We start from the raw sequence: 18,623 nt of genomic DNA on the forward strand, positions 1-18,623 counted from the left end.
AATTGATGCTTTTGAACCATGGTGTTGGAGAAGGCTTTTTAGAGTCCCTTGGACTTCAAGGAGATCCAACCAGTCCATTCTAAAGGAGGTCAGTCCTGGGTGTTCATTGGAAGGACTGATGCTAAAGCTGAAACTCCAGCACTTTGGCCACCTCATGCCAAGAGTTGACTCATTTGAAAAGACCCTGATGCTGGGAGGGATTGGAAGCAGGAGGAAAAGGGGACAACAGAGGATGAGATGGCTGGATGGCATCACTGACTCGATGGACATAAGTTTGGGTAAACTCCAGGAGCTGGTGATGGACAGAGAGGCCTGGTGTGCTGCGATTCATGGGGTCACAAAGAGTCTGACACGACTGAGCGACTGAACTGAACTGAACTGAATATTTAAAATAAGTCTGCAGTCCATACAGTCTTCATAGGTTCCCTAAAATCACTTGCCAGGCCATCTCAGAGAGAGAGAGAGATCAATATAAAAGAAACATCATGCTCTTCCTTCTTAACCTATTTAGACAAGTGGAGGAAACCAAATGAAATCAGCCCAAAGCAACTTATTAGTGAGCATTGCACTTAGTGTGGTTTCAGAAGCTTTTAACAAAAGATCCCTCCCAGTTTGCACCAGTAAGATAAAAAGCTTGAGGTAAAGTGATTCCGGGCTTGGTTAAGTCAGTGGCTCATTGTCATCACTGAAGAGCCAGGTCTCTTCATTCTCTGCTGCACTTTGCTGGTAATATTGGCTTTCGAGTGCTGGCTTGCAGGATGACAGCAGCAGACTCGGGTCCTTCACAACGCTAAAAGCTACCTTGTACCCCCTTTTAAGACTGAGCAAAACTCTTCCACACTCACTGTTCAGAATTATTTATCCAAGTCCTCTGTGGATTTCCCCAGTTGAAGACCCCTTTTCTACATCAGTTCAGTTCAGTTCAGTCGCTCAGTCATGTCTGACTCTTTGCGGCCCCATGAACCGCAGCACGCCAGGCCTCCCTGTCCATCACCAACTCCCGAAGTCCACCCAAACCCATGTCCATTGTGTCGGTGATGCCATCCAACCATCTCATCCTCTGTTGTCCCCTTCTCCTGCCTTTAATCTTTCCCAGAATCAGGGTCTTTTTAAATGAGTCAGCTCTCCAAATCAGATGGCAAAGTACTGGAGTTTCAGCTTCAGCATCAGTCCCTCCAGTGATACCTACATAAAGTCAAATCATTGACACTCCCAGCCAATTCATGCTGCTTATACAGGGTCCCTCCAGTGGTGTGCTGGATCCAGTTTGTACTCTCTTGTAAGAGCCATTTGCTCGCTTGGCTTTCAAACTCTGCCTTCAGTGGCCTTAATAGTGAAATTGACCATAGTGGGGAGTAGAAATTGGGAAACATTTAAATTGAGATTGTTGGTTGATTTTGGTTTTTTTGTGTGTTTTGTTTCGCTTTCCCTGAAGATCTAGTTGTCAAATATTTACCAGCACACTGTAGCTCCAGCAGTGATGAATACATTTCACATACGTATCTCTGTTTTTTAACCACATAACAGAGAATACCAGTAGTGATTGGGGCATTGCCAATACATTATCAGTTTGAAATGAATTTGTCATCTGAAATAGTTAAATCCCCCTTGTAATGAAGTAATGTAGCCTGTGGTTTAAGTTTTAAGCTTCTGATTTGCACAGGATTTTTTCTAAGTAAATATTTTCCTTAGATAGAACTTAGAGATGAAATAAATGAAAGCAAAATATCTTCCCCTAAATCATCTGAAACTACAAGCATATTTATATTTTATAATTTATGTAAACTACTCATGTGTGAATAAAGCAGAACATAGCTATCAATGTACAAGGATCAAGTGATCTAAATTCTCACTTTGTTCTGGAATGAGTAGAGTATGCACTAGAAAGTCGTAGGTTTAGAGAGCACTGCCTAAATAAAAAGTGCCCTCATTCATTTAAACAAGCATTTATTAAGAATCTAGTAAGTCCAGGCAACAATGACTTACAAAAGACCTGGGCACTGCTCACATAAGCCTTACAATCTAAGAGGGAGAGGAATGTTAAATAAATACATAAATGAGTACAAATTTAGCAGTGGAACAGTTGAAAAGACGTAGAAATCTTTTTAAGCTTGGGAAACTGATCCAACTGGGTTGCAGAGAGTAAGAGGGAAAGAGCTCCAAGTTAGAATCTATATTCTGGGGAAATCTGTTTTCCAAGAGATTCTGGGAAAACTTGCCAGCCATTTTGGCCTCAAAAATAATGAGGAACCATTTGAAGGGTTTTAAGCACAAGAGTGTCAGGATTAGATTTGCATTTTCAAAAGATTGCTAGCTGAAGAGGCAAAAAGATCTTGGCTTGGGAAGAATAAACAGAGGGAGAGCAGTCCTTTGGCTATTGTAGCAATTTTAGTGGGGTCGGGGCCTCAGACCAGGGCATTAATGGAGGATATGATAAGAAGTGTCTGAAACACATCTGAACTGACAGGGCTGCCCGTGAAACACTTTAGCTGCCTTCAAGGAGCTTATAATATAATTGGAGAGGCAAGTCACAGATGTAAAATCACAGAAACAGTGTATAATTAGGAAATAAACTAGGAAGTTCAAATTCTGAGGGACACAGGAACTGAGAGCAAGAAGTAGGTCAGGACTCCATGGTTCGGATTTGCAGAGAGAAGCCAGAGGTGAGAGGTGGCAAGAGGGAGGGCAGTGAGGGGAGAGGCAGGGCTGGCACAGTGGGATGAAGAACGAATCTTATTAGGTATGTAGGGTAAGGCCAAATGATGAGCTCTTGAGAAGGTCAGAGTTTGAAAGACTTGATGTGATATGAAAATGAGTCACCAAAAATGTTTTACATAGGAAGGATACCAAATTAAAGTAAGCTTTAAAGAAGTTTCAGATCAGATCAGATCAGATCAGTCGCTCAGTCGTGTCTGACTCTTTGCGACCCTATGAATCACAGCACGCCAGGCCTCCCTGTCCATCACCAACTCCCGGAGTTCGCTCAGACTCATGTCCATCGAGTCAGTGATGCCATCCAGCCATCTCATCCTCTGTCGTCCCCTTCTCCTCTTACCCCCAATCCCTCCCAGCATCAGAGTCTTTTCCAGTGAGTCAACTCTTCGCATGAGGTGGCCAAAGTACTGGAGTTTTCAGCTTTAGTATCATTACTTCCAAAGAAGTTTACCAAATTCTTGTAGTTAATTAGACTGAGAACTTGCCGCCTACATGGTTGTTGAGTGGGGAATTGGACTTAGATGTTGCTGATTAAGATTGGAGGTGAGGCCTAGGAAATAACATAAACAGAACACTCTTCAACATAAATCGCAGCAACATTTTTTTGGATCTGTCTCCTACAGTAAAGGGAAAAAAAGCAAATACAAACAAATGAGACCTCATTAAACTTAAGTCTTTGGCACAGCAAAGGAAACCATTGACAAAATGAAAAGACAGCCTACTGAATGAGAGAAAGTATTTGCAAATGATATGTCAGATAAGGGATTAATATCCAACATATATAAACAGTTCATGCACATCAACCCCCCAAAAACAGACATTTTTCCACAGAGGAAATGCAGATGGCCAACAGGCACATGAAAAGATGCTCAACATTGCTAATCGTCAGGGAAGTGAAAATCAAAAACCATAATGAGGTGTCAATTCACACCTGTCAGAACAACCCTATCACGAAAAGGAACACAAGTAACAAATGTTGGCTAGGATGTGGAATAAAGGTAATCTTTGTACACTCGTGGTGAAAGTGTAAGGTGGTGAGCCACTGTTGTGGAAATCAGTATGGAGGTTTCTCAAACAGCTAAAAACAGAGCTACCATGTGACTCAGCAACTCCACTCCTGGCTATATGTCTGAAAAAAAAAATTCAAAAAGATACAGGCACCCCAATGTTTATAGCAGCTTTATTTATAATTCCCAAGATATGGAATAAACAAGTGACCATCAACAGATGAATAAATGAAGATTTGGTGTGTGTGTGTATGTATATATGTAATGGAATACTACTCAGACATTAAAAAAAAAGAATTTCCCATTTGCCGCAACATGGATGGACAGGAGAACATTACGTTAAGTGAAATAAATCAGACAGAGACAAATACTGCATGATATCACTTATATGTAGAATCTACAAAACACAACAAACTACAGCAAATACAGTGCATATAAGAAAAAAGAGGCAGACTTACAGATATAGAGAACAAACTAGTGGGCAATGTAGGGGTGAGGGAATGGGACAAACTATTGGATATAATTATAAAAATTATCAAGGATGTATTTTACCACCCAGAGAATATAGCCAATATATTGTAATAACTGTAAATGGAAAGTAACCTTTACAAATTGTATAAAAATTTTTTAAAAATGGAGATGAGGGATGGATATTAGGAACACTCGGTGGGTTGGAGACGATGAATTTGCTTTAGACATAAAATGAGCTTGAAGTGGTGATGAGCTCTCCAGTTGTAAATGTCCAGTAGGCAGTACAGACTGAGTGGTTTTTATCCATATTCTTCTGCATGGCTCACACTTCCAGGTTGTCTTTCCTCATTAGCGTTCTCAAAAGTAATGTTCCGTGATTTATACAAAGGAAACATTTTGCTTTCTAAAGCACCTGGCAAGACTTTACATAATGAAATATCTTGATACATTATCTTAATAGCATATTAAATAATATCTTAACATAATAAAATCGAATTACCCAAATGGTCATAGATTTTTTTGGTATTCTTTACTAGTCTTAATAAGTAATTATGAATTTTTAGGAAATTAGAACTAGAGGTAGACTCCTATTTTAGGGATCTTGGTGAGATAATTTATAGTATTTAGCTTTCATTAAAATGAATATATATTGCAATCTATTGCAAAACAGTTTCAAGATATACTGTTTATTTTTATAAAGAAACATATATTCATGTTTCACAAATCTTGTCTAGTTTATTAGCAATCTACCTTTTTGTCAGAGATTAATGTCCTCTTTATCCCTCCATCCTCCTACCCCTCAACACTCCTAAAATAAACTGCCACCCAAATACCAATAGAGTATTTTGTAGAAAGTCTAGAATTTCAAAGATCCAAATGCTACAAATAACAAACACCAAAAAAAAAAAAGTCTTTGCTTCAGAGATTAGCTTCAGAGAAGACAACAATTATTGAAGGCATCTGCTAAAAGGATTTTTAATTTAATGGAATTTGTTGTAACTCAATCAGTATAGCACAATTGCTGTGCACCATCTGTTGAAGCTTTGAAACTGCCTCGGATGTTACAGTCATACCCATTAAAATGGAATACTACTTTTTACAAACTTTCCTTCTTCCCATTTATTTTCCAATGCTTTCAGAATCATTAGAAGATGAATTGACAAGGAAAAAAAATCTCAAGAGTCAAAAGGACAACTCAACGGGAAAAAAACCCAAATAACTTGATTTTCAAATGGGCAGAGGACTTGAATAGACATTTCTCCAAAGAATATATACAAATATCCAATAAGTATGTGAAAAGGTGCTCAGCATCACTAATTACTAGGGACATGTAAATCAAAACCATGATGATATACCACTTCATACTCATTAGGATAACTTTACAAGACAGAAAAATAAACAACAGGAAAAAAACCAGGGGATACATATTGTCAAGGATGTAAAGAAATTGGAATCCCTGTGCACTGCTGGTGGGAATGTAAATAGGGTCACTGCTGTGGAAAACGATATGGCAGTTCCTGAAAAAATTAAATATAGAATTACCATATGACCCAGTGATTCCAATTCTGGATATATACCTAAAAGAATTGAAAGCAGGGAAGCAAATAGATGTTTGTATATCAATGTTCATAGCAGCATTATTCACAAGAGCCAAAAGGTAGAAGTAATTCAAGTGTCTCTTGGTGGATGGACAGATAAGCAAAACGTGGTCTATATACATAGAGTGAAATATTACTCAGGAAAGAAGAAGATTCTGGCATAAGCTACAACATAGACAAACCATGAGGACATTATGTGAAATGAAATAAACCAGTCATAAAAGAACAAATACTGGCAAGGGGCAACTAGAGTAGTCAAATTCAGAGACAGAAAACAGATTGTGGTTGCTTGCCAGGGCTGGGAAGAGAACATTCTTCTTTTTATTAAACTGTCATTTCCTTATGTTATTCTGTACTGTACCTGTCAACATATAAAATGCAACATTATTTATAATAGCAAAAGATTATTAAAAACATACAAGCAAAAACAATAAAATGTTGGTTGAATAATACTAAGGTACATCTTCATAATGGAAACTATGTAATTTTCTCAAGATAGAGTACTACAAAACATCCAAGAAAAGAATATCGGTATTAGAGAACTCCAGGATACTGTGTTACATTAAAAGTGAAGAGAGTGGACAGTGTATAGAGTATATCACCCTTTATGTAAGCTACATACACACAAATACATATTTACAGAAACACACAGGATAGGTAAACCAGAGGCTAAATTCCTTTTAATGATGTCAGTTGAGTATGAAGAAGGTATAATATGTTGCTGAATATTCTTTGGTTTATCATTTTAAATTTAAGACCATGCTTTGTTTTAAAATTTTAATTGTTGAATCACATGTCAAATTTTAAATAATTCCTAAAAGTAACTAAAACAAATCTAACTGCGTCAAATTTGTCACTTAACCACACATAAAAAAGCATTATTTCAACTACTCTTAGGACACATAGTTGTACACATTTGTAGACTCGTGCATGTGTGCTCAGTTTTGTCCAACTCTTTGCAACCCTATGGACTATGGCCTGCCAGGCTCCTCTGTCCTTGGAATTTTTCAGGAAAGAATACTGGAGTGGGTTGCCATGCCCTTCTTCAGGGGATCTTCCCGACCCAGGGATCAAACCCACATCTCTCTGTCTCCTACATTGGGAGGCAGGTTCTTTACCACTAATTCCACCTGGGAAGCCCTGTACACACTTAGTGGGGTATGTTCTAAGGACAAAGAGAACTGCAAGAAAATCTCAACCTTTATCTGCCAAGTTTACTATTAACAGTAGTGCCAATGTTATTAGTTTGAAATCATTTAATGCATATTACAACATAAATAATTATGCTTATGTTGTTAGAAGCCAGGATATTCAGTAGGAATATAAAACCAAGTACATTAAGTAAATAATCAGAAGTTGAATTGAAACATCTCTACAACTAATGACTTCTTAATATTTTATATGGGAATAATTTCAAACAAAGAAAAGTTGCAAGAATAATACAAAGAAATCATTCTACCCCTTCCCTGGATTAGTTTATTATTCATGTTTTTCTCCATTTGCTTTATCATTGGAGAAGGCAATGGCAACCCACTCCAGTACTCTTGCCTGGGAACTCCCATGGGTGGAGGAGCCTGTTAGGCTGCAGTCCATGGGGTCGCTAGAGTCGGACACGACTGAGTGACTTCACTTTCACTTTTCACTTTCATGCATTGGAGAAGGAAATGGTAACCCACTCCAGTGTTCTTGCCTGGAGAATCCCAGGGACAAGGGAGCCTGGTGGGCTGCCATCTATGGGGTCGCACAGAGTCAGACACAACTGATGTGACTTAGCAGCAGCAGCAGCTTTATCATTGCCTCTGTTTATCTGCTGCTGCTGTTGAGTTGCTAAGTTGTATCTGACTCTTTGCAACCCCTTGAACTGCAGCCCACCAGGCTCCACTCTCCATGAGATTTCCCAGGCAAGAATACTGGAGTGGGTTGCCATTTCCTCCTCCAGGGGAACTTCCCAACCCAGGGATCAAATCCAAGTCTTCCGCTTGGCAGATGGATTCTTTACCACTGAGCCACTTAGGAAATTCTCTGTTTATCTACACATATCTGAAACATAAGCATAGGTCATGGTTAAGTATATTTTTAAAAATATTTTCTTTCACATAGTTATCAATTCCAGTAAACTTAACATTGATTCTATCTAGTCTATCATCCATATTCTAAGTTTGTCACTTAACCCAATATTGTCCTTATAGAAGTTTTTATCCTCCAGTTTAGGATCCAGTCTAGGATAGAAATTCCAGTTAGCTGTTACATCTCTTTGGTTTTCTTTTGTCTGGAACATTTTCCCAGTCTTTCTTTGTCATATATAATGTTGACAGTTTGGAAAAGAATTTTAAAAATAGAATATTCCTCATTTTGAGTCTGTCTGATGTTTCCTTGTGATTAGTTTGAGATTGTACATTCCTAGCTGGAATACCATGTAAGGGACTTTGTGTCTTTTACAGAGCATCACACTGGTGATGTTAATTATGATCACTTGCTAAGAGTGCGTCTGATATCTAATGTATTATCATCATCTCATGACACTTTCAAAAAACATTTATCCTAGCTCTGTTGATAGACAGGGTCTAGGCCATAATATTATAGGAGCAATAACCATCCCTACTGCCCAAACTTAAGTTTCTAAATTCCATTCCCCACTATAAGGTACCAGGAATTCTTGGAGAAATAGCTGCTCCCAGGTCTAGAGTAGGGAACTTACACACTAAGTTTTACAAGTGGTGTTTTACTGTTACACACATTTTGGCAAGGAAGTTTTCAAATTCTAAGCAAGTCATGTCAGAGACCCTGGAGCCAGCTTGAAAGGGATCTCATTAGCCAAAGATAGGATAATTTAAGCATCATAAAGAAAAAAAAATACTGTAATTTGGACTGCTCCTCACTGAATATATGAAAATCTATGAATCCGTAATAATACTCCTCAAAGGATAAGGTATGCTGGGTTTTTATGCTCCAGTGTGGTTTTGTACCTATCTGAACACTTTAGCATACTCTGCTTCACCTACTGGAACTCAACTTTGAAGATCCAGCTCAGGTGGTACTTCCTCTGAGAAGTCTTCCCTAAAACCTCTATGAAGTTCATTGTTTCTCCATACTTCAGCAGAGCTCATTGTACATGCCTCTTTAAATGCACATATCAAACTGTACTGGAATTGCTTGTTTAACTGTACTTTTCTCTCCGTAATGTAAGGTTATAAATACAGGACCTTTCTGACTTTTTTTTTTTTTTTTTTTTTGGTCATTCCCAGTACCTGACACCTACTAATAGAAAGTTTTATATATTTTAATAATATTATGTGTTGTAAATGAATGAATCAATTTCAATACTATCCCCTGTTTTTTTTTTTTTTTTTTTCTTCATCACACAATACAGATTTGTCTTTATTTTAGAAAGTAATTGAATGCAGTTAAAAATCTGGCTATTTTGCCAACATGCCAAATTTTTGTTATAATGGATTTTTAAGAAAAATTTCACCTATTTATTAGCTATTGCTTTCACACTCAGTAGATTAGAAATACGTCCCCACAATCTTTTCCTGATTCTTATTCTTAGGCTATAGCCTCCTGTGGTATTTTTATTTATCCCACTGTTTTCTCCCCCTAGAGATTTGTCTGTACACAGAAGACTACTGATAATGTAGAGTGCATGCTAAGTCACTTCAGTAATGTCCAACTCTTTGTGACCTCATGAACTGTAACCCAGCCAGGCTCTTCTGTCCATGAGGTTCTCCAGGCAAGGATACTGGAGTGGGCAGCCATGCTCTCCTGCAGGAGATCTTTCCAACCCAGGGATGGAACCCATGTCTCTTAACCTGATGCATTGGCAGATGGGTTCTTTACCACTAGTGCCATATGGAAAACCCGATAATGTAGGGTGGGAAGTGTTAAAGTCAAATGTAGTTGCTGTGTGAGGGCTTCTCATTTTGATGGCTTCTCTTGTTGCAGAGCATGGGCTATTGAGGGCAGGGACTTCAGTAACTGCCCCCTGGCATGTGGGATCCTAGTTTCCAGACCAGGGATTGAACCCGAATCCCCTGCATTGGCAAGCAGATTCTTAACCACTGGGACTATTAGGCAGTCCCTCATCTTTTCCTAAAATAATAATTGTAATAGATCTTTGCTCCAACATCTGTAACACAGCAGTAGTAACCTATATAGCATTTTCCAGTAAGTTGCCTGTACTAAACTTCCAGTCTCTCTCTGTGTGTGGAATCTTTCATGCACATATGCATACATCCAGCCTTAAATTTTTGTGGACTTTAAAGCATTAATGATTTAGTCAGTAGAGGTAATATAAATCATCTGTCAGAGGCATATGCAAAGGCACTAAAATGCTTCAGGAAAGCCGTCTCTCATACAAAGTCAATTTAGGCCACGGGTAAATGAGTGTGAATAGGCGCGGTCAGTGAAGCCATTTAATATGAGTCTGTTTTGGGGAGGAATCTCCCGACTCCCTCGTGGAGCTGGACTGAGGCCCTGAGGCCAAAAGTGAAAAAGGTGAGAGCCGGCAGGCCTCCGCGGGGTGAGCAGTGCCGCGAGGTAGGAGGAGCCGGTCGCTGGCCGCGGTGCTGAACACGCTTGTGAGCTGCCCCCAGGTTGGCCCGCCGGAAGAGGCCCGGCGGGTTAGTGAATAAGAGAGCAGCCTCCAATTTCGCTCCTTAGTTTGCGGATTCCTGGCTCCGAGCAGAGGACACAGTGACTGCGTCCAGAGACAGTCACCTGGAGAGCGTAGAGGCAGCCTCTGACCCATACCCACGGAGCGCAGCTCCTACCCCTCAATAGCAATAACAGCAACGCTGCTGCCTATATTTATGTATTGAGCTACAACGTTGTCCCCAACACTCTTGACATCCATTCTCAGTGGTTTTCACAATGTGAAGCAAAAAGGTTGATGATTTACCTAAAGGCTGATCTTTCTTATCCAAGTCAGAAAATGTTTACTGATCACCCTCAACGTACCAACCTTACAGCCTCTGCTACGCCCCCTTTACCAGCTCCCCCCACCTCTGCCATGCTAGCACGCCCCTTAGCTTTCCCTCCTCCTCCGAGGTTTGCTGCAGCAAAAGTAATCTCCTACACAGCATATGCCCTACCACCGCCCAGTTGGGAGACTGCACAAAGGGCTGGAATTCACAATTTATTCACACATCTTGCTCCTTCGTTCTCAGAAGTCCACCAGATGGGATATTCAAATCTAGTACCTGAGTCCCCCGCTCGCTGTGCGACCTTGGACAAGTGGTCGCACCTCTCTAAGCCTGCTTCTCCTCGCGAAGACGATGGTAGGTTCTAGGACTGTGTGAGGCTCTTCCCAGGTGCGCAAGGTCTCCTCTCCCGTCGGAACACTCCCTACCTCCCTTTCCCAAGCTCAGTTGTGCACTCTCAGTTTTCGACACCAGGTTTGTAGCCAACTCTAACCCTTGTAGAGGCAGGTCCTGAGAACGGAAGGTGTTCTCCCCACTATCCCCGCCCCCATCCTCGGGTGTGATCTGCCTTTGGGGCCACACTGGGCACGCAGCGCCCAAGGCTAGTAGGGGAGCGCTCCCGCGCGCTCGAGCTTCGCAGTGCTGGGTCTCCGCTTCGCAGCGCTTTGGGAAATGCGAGATGCAGCTGGAGCCTGAACGCAAAAGGGAAGCAGAGTTGGAGAAGCTACCCCAGTGACAGGTACTTGTGTGGAGGCTTGCTGGAGGCTGGGTTGGGAGAGAGGGTCTTTGGGGGAGAGAAAGGGGTAAACGAGAGGTGCCAGGGCTGTGGGTCACTCTGTCCATCTCACCACCTGTGTGTGTGTGTGTGTGTGTGTGTGTCTGTGTGTGTGTGTGTGTCTTCCTGCCTCCATCTCTCGCCCTCCTCCCCGCCTCAGGCTCTCAATCTCACCTTCTCGCTCAGCTACTGCCTCTCCTCTCTCTTTCCTTTCCAAGCATCCTCCCTGAGAGCCCGCGCGCTCCTCCCTCGCACTCTTTTGCGCCTAACTAAGGAGACCTTCTCCCGGACCAGCAGGATCCAGCCTCTCAGCGCAGTCGCGTCCCTGAACCGGTTAAGCAGAACAGGCAGCATGTGGAATGCGACGCGGAGCGAGGAGCCGGGGCCCAACCTCACGCTGCCGGACCTGGGTTGGGACGCTCTCCCCGACAATGACTCGCTGACTGACGAGCTGCCACCCCTCTTCCCCGCGCCGCTGCTGGCGGGCGTCACAGCCACCTGCGTGGCGCTCTTCGTGGTGGGCATCGCGGGCAACCTGCTCACCATGCTGGTGGTGTCGCGTTTCCGCGAGCTGCGTACCACCACCAACCTCTACCTGTCCAGCATGGCCTTCTCCGACTTACTCATCTTCCTCTGCATGCCCCTCGACCTCGTGCGCCTCTGGCATTACCGGCCCTGGAACTTGGGCGACCTGCTCTGCAAACTCTTCCAGTTTGTCAGCGAGAGCTGCACCTACGCTACGGTGCTCACCATCACCGCGCTGAGCGTCGAGCGCTACTTCGCCATCTGCTTCCCGCTGCGGGCCAAGGTGGTGATCACCAAGGGCCGGGTGAAGCTCGTCATCCTGGTCATCTGGGCCGTGGCTTTCTGCAGCGCCGGGCCCATCTTCGTGCTGGTCGGAGTGGAGCATGAGAATGGCACCGACCCTCGGGACACCAACGAGTGCCGAGCGACCGAGTTCGCCGTGCGCTCCGGACTGCTCACAGTCATGGTGTGGGTGTCCAGCGTCTTCTTCTTCCTGCCTGTTTTCTGCCTCACTGTGCTCTACAGCCTCATCGGCAGGAAGTTGTGGAGGAGGAGACGCGGCGAGGCGGCGGTGGGCGCCTCGCTCAGAGACCAGAACCACAAACAGACCGTGAAGATGCTGGGTGGGTCTCAGTGCGCCCTCGAGCTCTCCTCTCCCGGAGTCTTCCCCTTCTCCCTGAGTCTCCCTCTCTCTCCTGTTTCTTGAAGTATATGTTGCCCTATAAATGTCTCAATTATTCTCTCCAGTGTTGGTCTTGAGCCCTCTCTTTGGTCTCTAGTTTATCTGTCGTGTGTCATTATATTTTGTTGTTTCCCTTTTTTTTCTCTGTCTATATATCTCTGTTTTCCTCTGTCCTTTCTCCTTCCCTCCTCTCGCCCCTTGACTTTCTCCTTTGGTTTCTTTCTCTGTGTGTATGTCTCATTTCTGGTCTCTCCTTCTCTCTTTCATGGAAAAATGTCCCATCTTTGTATTTCTTTAAAATGTAGTGCGTATTAGCCTAGAAACTTCGTGTCAAAACTGAGATCTTTCATTAAATAATCTATTGTGGTCTTAAAGCATTAAAGTTGATGTTGAGCTTCCTGCCTCAATATGGAGATAAATAACTAAGTTGCATTAAGAAAAGCAGGTACTGGGAGTGAAAAAATCAGGCATTGACTCTAGAAAGCATTCATTGGTAAATTTAACCAAAGATGGGGTCATTTGGATAATTCTATCAGAGAAGATTGATTTTTCTTTCAACATTGTGATTTGCTTTCTGACTTGTATTTTTTTTTTTTCAGATAATTGCCTCAATTCTGTTTATCCTGATGCTGTTTATATAGCTTTGGAAGGAAGTACTGGGATCTCTGTTTTCATACTTATCTTTCTCTCCAAGTAGGAAAGGCTAGATAAACTAGGATAGGCAGGCTTCCAACATGAGAAAAGGAGACAGGGTGGAAGCTGGTAGGACTTACTATCTCTCCCCAAGTGAGCCTTCAGAAAACATCTGGATGCAATGCCACACTGGAGTGTGTATGGACTAGTTATTCCATAAATTCAGCTTCTGTAACTACATGTGTTTGGTACAAGTAATACAAAGTGTGTTCACAGCCAAGTGAAATTTTAATTCTACTTGCTTTTTTCAAAACCAGAATCTTTACATTTTATTATTTGGACATTGTAGTCAACATTTTGTACTTATTTGCATATTTAGTGCTTCTTAGAAGTCATTCCAGGATGATTTTGCATTGTAATTTTACAATTCCTGAAATCCTGTATATTAAAGTGAAAGAGTTTATCCAAAGAATGTCAGGTTTGTTTGTTTGTTTGTTTTTAAGACCAGTGATTCTCATAATATGACTAGATTGAAATCTGCTGGTGCTCCTCAAGGGACTCTAAATTCATGTTGATGCTGGGGCAGTCAGTTGCTGCTATGCAACTTAGTTTTGAGAGTACATTTAATAATTTCCTCTAATTTTATTTTTGAACTGTTAATTATCCTCACTGGTGTCTCAACACCAATGCTAATTTTGTTTTGCCTTGACAACTGGAAGGGAATCAATCACTTAGTGATTCCCTAAAGTGGTACAAGGACCAGAATATTTTTTTTCTGTTATTTTTCCTCTGATTTCTGAATTTTAAAAACTTAACCTAGAAATGCAAAGGTCTTTAAAAAAAAGCTACCTTACATGGGCAAGATTAAAACTTGGATGGATGATCATTAATGTTAGTTGGTTTTATGGCCTTTTATTCCTTACTTATGTCTATTTTAGGTGGAAAAGTCTCATTCATCTCTATGGTTCTTTTATGAAACTTCAAAAAAGAAAAAAAGAGAACAGGTGTCCTGGTCTCCTTTCTAGAGATTTTAATTTAGTTAGTTTGTATTATACCCAAGGAATCTGTGCCCAGGGAAACTCTGATACATAACTGTGGCTGCATCCAACCACATTATCTCATATAGGTTTGATCTAACACATATATAATAGTGGACTATTGAGACTAGATTGTCGAGTTACTAGAGTCAACATGTCAACTCAAGCACAAAATTACTAAAGTAGTTGTTAAATAGAAATGATTGGAAAGCTTAGTGAAAATGGTTGAACTGTTGGTCCAAACAGAGTCAATCTTGGTTAAAATATAGGAATGGGGAAGAGCAAAACATGATATTTTTCTGAAGTCAATTGTCATACCACACATAATCAAAACAAGTCCATGTCTTCAAAAGAGATGATGGTTTGCTATGACATATCCTGAACTGACGTTCTCTTTCTCATTGTCTTTTCAGCTGTAGTGGTTTTTGCTTTCATCCTCTGCTGGCTGCCCTTCCACGTAGGACGGTATTTATTTTCCAAATCCTTCGAGCCTGGCTCTGTGGAGATCGCGCAGATCAGCCAATACTGCAACCTCGTCTCTTTCGTCCTCTTCTACCTCAGTGCCGCCATCAACCCTATTCTCTACAACATCATGTCCAAGAAGTACCGGGTGGCAGTGTTCAAACTTCTGGGATTTGAACCCTTCTCCCAGAGGAAGCTCTCCACTCTAAAGGATGAAAGTTCTCGGGCCTGGACAGAATCTAGTATTAATACATGATCAAGCACATTGCTCAGTAAAGTCAACGTTCATTATTCTATACCAGAAGCCATAGTACAGCGGAACTTGGGAGGAAGTTTGAAGGTTAATTTTGGAATTAGGGACACATAGGTCTGAAGACAATTGGGAGCAAGAAAAGATAGACTTTGTAGTGTGTGAGCAGTTTGATTTGATTGCACACTCATCAGTGCTATCATACACGATTTCTGCATATCTCACTGCCTATCATTTTTGCATTGTGCTGTTGGTGCTAGCAAGGGCTCTGCAGTTCGGAGAAGGGAGGTAGTGTAGAGAGGGCAATTAGGTCACTTTTTACTAGACGGATTCTAACTCTAATTTCTTTTTCATAATGAGAATTTTTTAGTAAAATAATAAAAAACTTAAAACATGACTTTCAGAAGCTAGCAAATTTCATGGGGTCCCAGATCAGTGCTGTCCAGGAGAAATATAATGCAAAGTACTTAAGCAATCAATATAAAATTGTTAATAGAATTTTATGCTTTTTATGTTAAAGTCTTTAAAATCTGGTTTGTTTTTTAAATTTTAAGTTCACCTTAATTTGGACATTGGGTGTTCATCAGCAATACTTGATTTATTGCAATTTCATAAATTTTGCCGAAGAAAAAGTAGATTCATTAACCTAAGTTGTCTAAACATACTTAAAATTTCTCTAATAACTAAAACAACTATAAGTTCTTAACTTTAAAATTAATTGAAAGTAGAAATTCAGTTCTTTGAGTTGCAATAGTCACATTTCAAGTGTTTAAATAGCCAAATGTGGCTAACGGCTACCATATTGCACAATGCAGCTCTAGAGTATATGGAAAATTATTGTTAATCTCATAAAAATGCTAAAAATAAATACTCATTTCCTAAAATGTTTTTATAGTGAAATTAGCATAGGAGAATGTTAGAGTGATAAATTCTAAGGATTATACCTGAATGCCCTGTAATTTCTGCTTGGGAGAAAATGGATATGAACTATAATATGCATGCATTTTTAATCAAGTTGGGTTGCACGTGTTAGTAATCAGGAAATGAGACTTTTTAAAAACTGTAGAAAATCACAAATTACCTTATTTGGCTTAACAAAAATACTTAAGCCGATCATAAGCCTTTGATTTGTAAATAAGGAATAATTTACAACTTACTCTGGAAAGTTTACAGAAACTTAGTAAACATAGTAATTTTTCAAATGGTGTAAAATTCACAGTCCCTTAAATGCTACTGTTGATTGATATACAACACTTTAAAAAAACCCTTATGACCATTTATTTCAAAATGCCTATGCCATGCCCTGTCTCCAGATTAGTCATGCTCCTTACATCCCACTGCTTATCTGATAGATATGTTTACTTAGATTTCCAGTATTCTTCTTAACCATAATTATGAATGATTAGACACTGTCAACTAAATATTATACACATTGGTTATAAATCTAAAACTTTCATTTATATTCCTATTAGTCCTCTTATAGTCAACTCTTTTATATTAAATATAATATTCCAAAAATGATTTTTTCATAGTTCTCTGTAATACTAAGTCATATAAGCAATTCCTTCATGAAGTTATTGGTTCAGTATGGAATTGATTGAACTAATTAGGGAAATTATTGCCATGACTGGTTTTCCCCACCCAAAGTATAGATTATTATGCCAAAATAATCAATTAACTATTTTTTAAAAATGAAAACATAATCATAATTAGAATAATTTCTCCAGAGAAATATTTCTAAAGTTATTCTTGACACTAAAACTGTTTTATCAATATAGTCTAAATGCAGAACTTCAGCAAATTGATTACTCAGTTAATTCTTTGGAGTATATCTTTTTTTTTAAATACTGAATCATTTAAGCCCATTGAATCCTAATTAGGTCATTCAACATTATTGTTCTAAATAGGTCCCAGTAAATCTCAAACAGGTAATTCAATTCCCTGAAACCTTATTGTTTCGTTCTACAAATATATCCTATTTGAGAGGAAACAAGCAAAAAAAAGGCTTGACTTGATCACATAGTTGATTGCTTTGGAGAAAAACAACCCGACTTTTAATTATTCAGTGCACCCCACTCTCCACCCCCCACTTTCTTGTAGGTTCATGTCCATAGTCTCAGTACAACTCACAGGGAATAATTTCCATAGCAGGGACCACTATTGTCCTTCATTAGAACTCAGAGAATATTTCATTGCCATTCTCCCAAATCTTCCAAATCTCCCAAATCTTGGGAGAATGGCAATGAAACATGTAAAATATCATGTAGGAAACGAGTTGCCAGTCCAGGTTCGATGCACGATGCTTGATGCTTGGGGCTGGTGCACTGGGACGGCCCAGAGGGATGGTATGGGGAGGGAGGAGGGAGGAGGGTTCGGGATGGGGAACACATGTATACCTGTGGCGGATTCATTTTGATATTTGGCAAAACTAATACAGCTATGTAAAGTTTAAAAATAAAATAAAATTAGAAAAAAAAAATAAACAACAACAACAACAAAAAAAAAGAACTCAGAGAATAGTTTTAGAGAAAGGAATTGTTAATCATGCTCTTATATGATTGCCTTTTTATTTTTGTAACTTCTTTGTTTCATCATGGTCCATAAATTATCTCAGACTCAGGGAAAAGAGGAACTTACATGAGGAAAAATGTTCCTAAAAGTCCCTCAGTTCACATTTAGTATGTGCCTGGTATGTTCTAAGTGCTAGAGATTCATGAGTAAAGTATTTTTATCCTTAATGAGTTCATGACCACTTGTGAGTTGTGTTATAGCAGGTAACTAATATATTTAAATTATAAAGTAAACATCTTCAGTTGACACTGTGCTGTGCACCTCTCTCTATTATTGTGTATTTGGCTCAAAATAAATTCAGAACAGGCTGCTAGTACACAAACTAGTCAAATTTGTAGATGTAGTTATTGTCTGCCAGTGCATTCTTTTTCAATGTAAAAAAAGTAAAGAAATTGGTTTCTGTTATAATCTGTGTTTCTATTTTTCTGGTTACCTAGAATCAAGGTTTCTATTACCACACCTTACACTGTGTCACAAAATCAAGGGTTGGATTATTTTCATTTTTGGAAGTGACTGTTGTTTGAGACAGAGAAGGCAATGGCACCCCACTCCAGTACTCTTGCTTGGAAAACCCCATGGACGGAGGAGCTTGGTAGGCTGCAGTCCATGGGGTCGCCAAGAGTCAGACACAACTGAGCGACTTCACTTTCACTTTTCACTTTCATGCATTGGAGAAGGAAATGGCAACCCACTCCGGTGTTCTTGCCTGGAGAATCCCAGGGACGGGGGAGCCTAGCGGGCTGCCGTCTATGGGATCGCACAGAGTGGGACACAACTGAAGCGACTTAGCAGCAGCAGCAGCAGTTGTATGAGAAAGAACTTTTGAATAATTGCTTTTAGGAAAATACTCATTGCTACAAATTATTTAAAATCGTAAATGTTGTGGCAATGAGAATGAGAAACACTTCTAATGTCTGGCCAGACCTTGAAAACCATTTCTTTATGATCAGCTTTTTATTGCAATCAAGTTTCTTGTGA

At 40.2% G+C, this 18,623-nt stretch overlaps 1 protein-coding gene across 4 annotated transcripts; it reads left to right on the forward strand.

Annotated features, from left to right (window-relative positions):
- Nucleotides 1–373: 373 nt before the first annotated feature.
- Nucleotides 374–18,053, forward strand: GHSR (growth hormone secretagogue receptor). Of its 4 annotated transcripts, none has more exons than XM_070791917.1 (3): nt 374–11,449; nt 11,704–12,633; nt 14,776–18,053. In XM_070791917.1, exons 2-3 carry the CDS (start codon nt 11,838–11,840, stop codon nt 15,078–15,080), a joined length of 1,101 nt encoding a protein of 366 aa, XP_070648018.1. In that variant the 5' UTR covers nt 374–11,449; nt 11,704–11,837; the 3' UTR covers nt 15,081–18,053. The 4 variants fall into 4 exon arrangements, with proteins under 4 accessions (XP_070648018.1, XP_070648027.1, XP_070648003.1 ...); XM_070791926.1 differs by having other exon boundaries at nt 11,783–12,633; XM_070791902.1 differs by having other exon boundaries at nt 374–11,067.
- Nucleotides 18,054–18,623: the final 570 nt, after the last annotated feature.

Source organism: Bos indicus, chromosome 1, assembly GCF_029378745.1.
Source record: "Bos indicus isolate NIAB-ARS_2022 breed Sahiwal x Tharparkar chromosome 1, NIAB-ARS_B.indTharparkar_mat_pri_1.0, whole genome shotgun sequence".
Lineage (NCBI taxonomy): Eukaryota > Metazoa > Chordata > Mammalia > Artiodactyla > Bovidae > Bos > Bos indicus.

Coding starts and splice junctions, on each gene's coding strand:
- GHSR (XM_070791902.1), top strand. CDS start 10,680: ATGATTTACCTAAAGGCTGATCTTTCTTATCCAAGTCAGAAAATGTTT. Junction 11,068..11,703: donor TTCTCCTCGCGAAGACGATG/GTAGGTTCTAGG, acceptor TTCCTTTCCAAG/CATCCTCCCTGAGAGCCCGC. Junction 12,634..14,775: donor ACAGACCGTGAAGATGCTGG/GTGGGTCTCAGT, acceptor TTGTCTTTTCAG/CTGTAGTGGTTTTTGCTTTC.